The sequence below is a fragment of the Apium graveolens genome, chromosome 8, assembly GCF_009905375.1.
Source record: "Apium graveolens cultivar Ventura chromosome 8, ASM990537v1, whole genome shotgun sequence".
NCBI classification, from domain to species: Eukaryota; Viridiplantae; Streptophyta; class Magnoliopsida; order Apiales; family Apiaceae; genus Apium; species Apium graveolens.
This window is the reverse complement of record NC_133654.1, coordinates 168,179,382-168,187,030: the sequence shown is the minus strand read 5'-3', so window position 1 is coordinate 168,187,030 and position 7,649 is coordinate 168,179,382. Positions and strand designations below refer to the sequence as shown.

At 46.1% G+C, this 7,649-nt stretch overlaps 1 protein-coding gene across 1 annotated transcript; it reads left to right on the top strand.

Moving 5' to 3' along the window:
- Nucleotides 1–1,096: 1,096 nt before the first annotated feature.
- LOC141680135 (NADH-ubiquinone oxidoreductase chain 4-like) lies at nucleotides 1,097–7,092 on the top strand. Its single transcript, XM_074486440.1, has 4 exons — nucleotides 1,097–1,291; nucleotides 1,866–2,042; nucleotides 3,908–4,319; nucleotides 7,004–7,092. The coding sequence occupies exons 1-4, from the start codon at nucleotides 1,097–1,099 to the stop codon at nucleotides 7,090–7,092; spliced, it is 873 nt and encodes a 290-aa protein (XP_074342541.1).
- The last annotated feature ends 557 nt before the right edge of the window (nucleotides 7,093–7,649 follow it).

The window sequence follows — 7,649 nt, the reverse complement described above, 5'->3', positions numbered from 1 at the left end:
TATTGTGAATCAGACCAGAATTTAAGGAGTTTTTCACGATCGTTGATACTAAGCAAAAAATCATGAGATTTTAAAATCCAGATTTTATTCTACGGATATGAAAGAGAAGCATTTTGCAAGGCATTTATCCTTACCCTTTCTGCATTTCCTAATCGAGTAAATCAGATTGAATTGCTTTCTTCTCTTACGATATTTCGAGTTGGATGAACAGAGCGCTTCCAAAGGCTGAATAAGACATTAGATTCTCATTCATCAATAACTCTTCTTCCGGACCGGACCCTTCCATGTGAGAAGCCGGAAGTCGAGCCTTTCTCCTTAGTGAACTACAAGTGATATAAGGACTTTCAAGCACCAGTACTTCTAGTCTATGTATTCCCTGCTTTGGCTACAATGACTTCCTTCTTGCCCGGGAACAGCGGGACCTACCCTCTATCGATTTAACCGAAATGCACTACCTAAAGGGAAAGTAAAGGGCAAAAGAATTGGGCAGACTTACTTGTAGCTTAATAAAGGGCGGATGGAAGGATAGCTGGGAATTCCACAAGTAAGGAAACAATCTTTCTCAGTATTCTAATGAACTGAACGATTCAGCCGTGTCGTGGGAAGAACAAAGTCACTGCTGGACCAATGCTAGTAGATGCAAAATAAAAAAGGCAATGATAGTTGTCTCAGTAGCAGATGAAAGTATGGAAGCTGGATCAGGATAAATCAAATCAGAATTGGGACAAACATCTCCAACCGAATTGGAAATTGAATAAAGATCAAAGTTTCTCTCACAGCAACAGTCCATCTCGCGTCAGCAACGCACCTTGCGTCGGGAAAATCTTTCGTGTTACGAAAAACTCAATAAAAAAGCCTGACTCATATTGCGAAACAAAGCAAAAGAAAAAAGGTGTTAACTACTTCTCCGAAAAGTCGTTAGTTTCTAGGACTTCGCCCCTATTTGTCTTTTTCAAGATCAAGAAAGGGCTTCTTTTCCTGGTGTCCGATGGCAACACAATTTGGATAAAAACCGTTTCTCTGCCGGCGCTAGGGCGTCTTACGGCTCTAAAAGTCTCACTTTTTTATATATGTTGCCCTATAGGCGGTCTCCCTAATGCTAGAAATAATACAACAGCGGGCCCCTGGAGAGATTTTTAGTTGGCTTTATGACTGGAGAAATCCAGGGCTACCGCCCGAATTCACCGTGGATCAAGGCTGGCGGCGGATTCTAACTTGGGTTAAAAAGTCGCTAGCTTTCTTAGGTGACTCGCCAACTCTAGGTAGTAAAATGAAAGGTGCCTGGGCATGGGTCTCGGGTTTCTTTCGAGAAATTGAATCGGAGTAGGTCGTAACAAAGTTAGCCATAGGGGAACCTATGGCTGGATTAAATCCTTAGCTTAGGGAAAATGGGAACCCCTTTTGTTGTTTTCACTTCTTTTTCCCATGTCTCATTCTTATCAAGTGCACTCATCTCCTAACGCAGGCAATGCAACAAGTAAGCTCTTAGCACTTCTTTTGCAAAGGCTACCCCCTTGAGGGGAGAAGATATTCTTGCGGCTTACGCAAAAAGAGTAGTCATCCCAGTAGCCAATAGAGGGTCTCTTTATATTCGGGTGAAATTTAAAAAAGGGCTTTTGACTAGGCGGGTTGGAGATACTAATCAAACTAAGGGATATTTCCTAGCCTGGGCTGGCTCGATAGGGAACGAGAAGTAGCACTTCCCCTCTTCCGCCCACGAGGTTGGTTCTTCGCCTCCGCCTGCGAATGGTGAATTTATAGCTGCTTGCCCCCGCCTAACGGAAAAAGAAGTGGATGTTAACCTCTCACTAACATGTGTATACGTGGGTAATATTTAGCTATGAATCCTGTCTTTTTTCTCGAAGACAGAAGACTCAATAATCGTCAGCCTCTCCTCCGATTCGACAGATCGAAGAAGCATACCACGTGCATGGGAATCAAAGACAGTGTCCTTTCTATTTTCTGCTCTAGCCCTTATCTTACATGCCCGCGAGACGGGACATCTATCTATATATCTAGGGGATCTCTCTATAAATAGAAAAGTTTTTTATGGCATGATATGATCGCCTAGCCGTAGCTGCATATCAGCTGCGCTCAATTTGCGATGCGGGATTTCTGTTGGATCAGATCTTTTGCTTTGACGGAAGCTTTTGGACCTAGCGAAAAGGACTCTAACTTCGCGCAAGCAAGCGCGAGAAAAGCAAGCAAAGTAGAAGCTTTGCCAGAACCAAGAAGAGGAGGCGGAGCTATCGTAGAAGCGGTAGCTTCCCCCGACCGACTAAAATAGAATAGTCATGACCTACTTTGATAAAAAAAGGTGAAGGGTTTGGTAACAAGCAAACGGCTTTCTATCATAGTTGCAAGGATTCTAAACCTTAACTAACTACTTAAGTACAGTACCAAAGGCTGCTGTTTCATAAGGGGGTTGTTCATTACAAGCTATCAGCATTGTCTTAGATTGAACGACAGTAAGATAAGTCGACATTCAATCTCTAAGGCGGGTTTCCGTTGAGAACGGAATAGTGTTCGTGCCCAAAGGTGAACAAAGCCCTAGCTTCTAGAGTTCACTGCTTTTTATAGGCCGGAGGAGGGCTTATACTGCTCGCCTTTGTTTGATATGTTTCCATTCAGTACCAATACAAACTAAAACTCCATCAAAGTAGAAGGGCCACTATAGAAGCTAGAAGTAGCCTCTTTGATCGGTAGTCGGCCTAACCCAAAGTGTCACGACAACATAAAATTAGCCTTATGAATGAAATCTTAAGTAGGGGGCTTAGCCCGCCCGCCTACCAATCAAAGAGGCTGAGAGTAAGCGTAAGCTCTCCCGTAAGCTCTTCGAGCTTCCCTTCATTCACTTTGCAAGAGCCACACAACACATAGCTGGAAGTCAGAGGGACCATACTACATGTCTAACCCTTCGCTCCGAGGGACCGTAGATCGGAAAATGCCTTCTAAACCACCACATTCATCCAAAAGAGAAGGGAAGGGGCCTATGTATTTGCATGACCCCTGCAGATTGAAGCCTATCTACACCCGTAGCCAATCCCCTAGGTCTTGCCACCACGCCGCAGAATGAGAGCTCGTGTGAAACCTTTTATTTCTGGCATAACCGCGGTAAAACGTAAAAAAAGATTATGGCCGCCTAACATGGGGGTTGTAGGTATGATAAACTCGGCCAAAATATGACACCCGAAGGACCTGGCACGCACAATCTTATCCGAATCCGAGTTTACCCCTTGCATGCACTTCGGACAGCCGTCCGTAGCATCATAAGGAGGACCCCCCTTTCGAGGTACAAAAAGAGTAGGATACATAGGAGGTTGGTCTTTCTCAACGTGGTGTATAGCACGAAAAGCCTTTCGATACAAGATAGGGCCGTTCACATGAAAGAAACAAGTGAATCCTTTCTTCTCTTTATCTTTCTCGAAGGGGAAAGATAAAGAGGGTCTTATGGAGGGGAAGGGCTTGGGCCTACCTATCCCGATAGAACCCCATAAAGGAACGAGAGTTGTTGAGAGGTTCCATATTACCGAGCCGAAGGGAAGCACTTTTGTACGTCATCGTAGTATGTCACGTCGTCTCGTCCCCGCTGCATCGAAGAGTACCTATGCACTATGTTCCGGTTCACTGATAAGAAAGATAGAGTCGGGGTGGGGGTCTACGATGTGATACTAAAGTATGACCGGGGAAGATACCTGCTAACTATGGGTAGGAAGCAGGAACCTTTATGTAACAAATTTCGGGGGGTTATAGATCTTTTATACTACCATCAATCGACAGAGCGGAACGACCAGAAAAAGAAGTGAAGTTAGAAAGCCGTATGATAGGTGGTAACTATCTTGTACGGTTCGGGGGGTAATCGGCGTACTCCGGGAGGGGGGAATCTTTGGCTCTATCGAACATACAGGGAATTGGAGGTAGCATTCCACCGATATCAAGTCATGGACTGGTTTCCTCAGCCCTTTTTCTATGTGTTGGTGTTCTATATGACCGACATAAGACTCGACTTGTTAGATATTATGGAGGTTCAGTGAGCACCATGCCGAATCTCCCTACCATTTTCTTCTCTTCCACTTTGGCCAATATGAGTTCACCTGGTACTAGCAGCTTTATCGGGGAATTTCTCATCTTAGTAGGAGCTTTCCAAAGAAATAGCTTAGTAGCCACATTAGCAGCGCTTGGGAAGATTTTAGGCGCGGCGTATTTCCTTTGGCTATATAATCGTGCGGTTTCTGGGAATTTAAAACCTGATTTCCTCCATAAATTCTCTGATCCAAATGGCAGAGAAGTTTCCGTATTTATACCTTTTCTTGTTGGAGGGGCGACCGTCCGTTAAACTACCAAAGAAAAAAGGGTAAACCAATGCAATCATGACATTGTAGGTGCTTGCAATGGGACGGATGCGACTTCCCTCAGTTGGTTTGGATGGCATAGCCCGTTGCAGAAGTCCCCCTTTTTATTCATTTCTTTAGTCTTTAGGGAGCCAAAGATTTACTTTACTAAACTAATAAAATAAGGCTCGCGCAGGGGCGCTCACATTTTTGGCGGGGCCGTATCTTGCTGGGTGAGACTGAGAGAAAGAAATGACGGGGGGGCAACCATGCATGGTACTTCTCGACCGTGTCTCCGAGGGACAGTTGAATGAGCGACTCATGAATGCTGCTGGGTTGGACGAGCCAATAACTTGAACGCGTTCGGTCTTTTTTTGAGCAAGAATCACGGCGTTACCCTATCTTCACCATGATACGGACTCTAAGTTCTTATGGCAGAGCACGAGGAGATTGATCATCAATATGATTGATGATGGAAATGGAAACCAGAAGCGCGGCTGGGGTCTTCGTGGTCCACAAGATAATAAAACAATCAGTAAAAGTAACGTAAGCATGAGACTTTTTGGTAGTACCGGTGAACCAGATGGCCGTGGTGGTGGAATCTGGGGTGGAGGACTTGTAGTATCTCTCTAGATCTGGCAAAAACGAAAGACCCTCTAACATAATTCGAATGGAGGCTGACCGCCGAGCCCACTCTGGCCTCGCGGGGTGAGCCCTTGTGGTTGCGAGCTGGAGCTGCCATAGCTTATGGCTAGAGCAATGGGGGGCCCCGACAAAGAGAAAAGCAAGGATAACGAGCGCTCTGCCCGCCAAGCGGGCGGCAGGAGCAACGGGCAAGTGCTTGGTTGGCCAACAGCCTAGTGAACCGGGCGGGGCACTCGACAAAAGGGGGCACACTGAGCAAGTACGAGAAATTGGCCCCGCTCCTCTTTCTTAAAACCAAGGACCTATGGAAGTCGGGGCTCGTCCCCGATCAATATTGGATCCAACAATAGGGGGCCGTAGCACTGACCTCTTTTTTTCAATACAATAGGGGAAAAGATCGTACAGTTCCTTACCGAGACAAACTCTCAACGGATCTTCTGTGCGCTGGGCATACCTCTTTCCGTGCGTCTTTCTCGTGGCGGGAACATAACAACAGGGAAAGGCCCGACCGACTGGCCCAGGGCTCGAGGATGAGCTTTATTTCTTTCAGATAGAATGGGGGGTGAATCAAAAGGCTTCCGTTTTTGGTTTGGGGGCTTTCGGGCCCCTCTCGATCTTTTTCGTAGTTGAGAAGGGGGAAGGAGTCTAAATCAATAGACATTAATGAACCATCATTGATGGACGTTGCACATGACAGGATCAATTCGACTCAAGGTCCAGCGCTAATAGAAATAACTTACTCTCCTAGTAGCGAAGGAAAGGGGGCAGGGGCCCTGTCGTAGTAATCGTAGGCAGGTCTCATGAGATTTATGGCGGCCGTCGGAATCAAACGAAGGTCGAAGGACCATTCGATTCATTAAGGGGCATAGATCTAGGCCTATTTATTTGTTTGGTCAATCACCAAAGGCGGGGGGGACCACTGTGGACGAGACCCCCGGCCTCGATTCTTTTGCATAGTCCGGGGGCCGGCCGCGGTGGAGCAGCGGGGCATAGCGGCGCCCTCGCCTGGCACCATTCCCGGACCTAGCAGCAGACGGGCGGGGCATGCCTGAATTCAGACCGGACCAGACTCTTCTTTGTTTGAGCTGCTCCCGCGCACGCAGACCGGAAGATCTCACTTGTCCAGTCCAGGACAAGTACGTAGAGATCTTCGTGGGACCGCGGAGGGAGTCTCCATCGATCTTTTCTAGGATTCCTTATCACGCCACACATGGAGATCTTTCCATTAATAGATAAGGGGGTTCCCCCTTGAAAAGACTTATAAAGGTTACTACCTACTTATACGGAAGAGGTGTACTTTGTGCCGCCCGGAGGTCATATAGATAAGAACGAAAGCCTTACCCACAGTACCACTACTGGCCCTTCAAAAAGGCTTTCAAGTAGCGCCCTTAGAATCTAAGCCCTTTTTAGGTCGTGTAATAGGGAGGTGTAAGGCATTTGGTACTTCGGTAGGGCGAGCAACCCTTAAACCCAAAAAGGGTTTAGAACCCCTCCCCTATTTCTGCATTTTATTTTATATTTGTCCTGCTTCAAACAAAATTATAAAAAAGGGTCGGTCAATAGCATAGCTCTTTCTTTCCCCGGTCTCCTAAATGCCTTCGCTTTCCTAATCCGGTAGGGCCGGGTGGCTTTGTTTGCCCCAGCTTGGCGAATCACATCCCCGTGCAACGACATTGTTTGTGCACCCCTTACCGTTCTCGCTTAGTGTTTGCAACGGCCGGGAAGGCAGTCATAGAAGCGAAGCCTATCGCCACGCCGACCATCAAATACGAGATTTGGCCCCTTCTCAAAGATTTGATGGAATGGCCCAGCCCGTCTAAGAGCGCTTATGTCATAGGGGCATGGCTGGAAACAGGCCTTATGGTTTTGATATCCTATCCGGTAGGAATAATAAGAATGGAAAGTCCAGGTTGGTTGGTGAGCCTAGTGATAGGAGACTATCTAGCTTGGTTCGGAGAGCACTTCTTGGGTGAAAGATTTTTTTATTGCTAAATGTTACGGCCTAAATGCTGAACTATTGACCCTACTTGTTCGGATGGGTGTTCACCCCAAAGTGTTCCCGGACCGCATGCATACATCCGTAAGTAACTTAGTGCAACATGGCAAATTTAATTGATAGGAATCATCAAAGAAAAGAAAGCGGCTGGAATCAGCAGTTAGTTGAATTCCCGGTGCAAGAGCTCTCGTATCCGGTAAACTAGTAAGCGGTATGGGAGTATGAGAATAAATAAGCTCTTGGTGCAATAGAAGGCTTTCGCACCTCAACGCATCCACTCTGAAATTCTCCAGTGCTCTCTTTGCAATTGAATGCGCTGTAAAAGAATTTTGCTCTTGGACAGATGATCTGATATGAATTTTCAAATAAATGCCACTAATGACCTAGAAGAAGAAGGAAAGGGTCTATGTAATTGACCGAGACTGGCGAGAGAAGACTCCTGGCTCTTAAAAAGGGAGGATTCCTGGGTTTCACTGAATAATATCGTAAGTAAGAGAGAACGTTACATCATAGTAGCACGACCAAATGGAGGCGGAAAGCCCTTGTATAGGTTGGGTGCTAGCGCTTATACTAATATAATATTAATGCTTTTCCCTTATTAGTAAAGTTGCTCGAGGCCGGAAAATTTGAATACAATCTATAAGGTCTGATCGAATGGTAAAAGAATCTATGGGTTC

What these genes read in the sequence shown, in the direction of transcription:
- LOC141680135 (XM_074486440.1), top strand. Translation starts at nt 1,097, where the DNA reads ATGCTAGAAATAATACAACAGCGGGCCCCTGGAGAGATTTTTAGTTGG. An exon ending in TGAAAGGTGCCTGGGCATGG is followed by an intron (nt 1,292 to 1,865) that starts GTCTCGGGTTTC and finishes TTTTTCTCGAAG; the next exon opens with ACAGAAGACTCAATAATCGT. An exon ending in ATCTCTCTATAAATAGAAAA is followed by an intron (nt 2,043 to 3,907) that starts GTTTTTTATGGC and finishes TCGAACATACAG; the next exon opens with GGAATTGGAGGTAGCATTCC.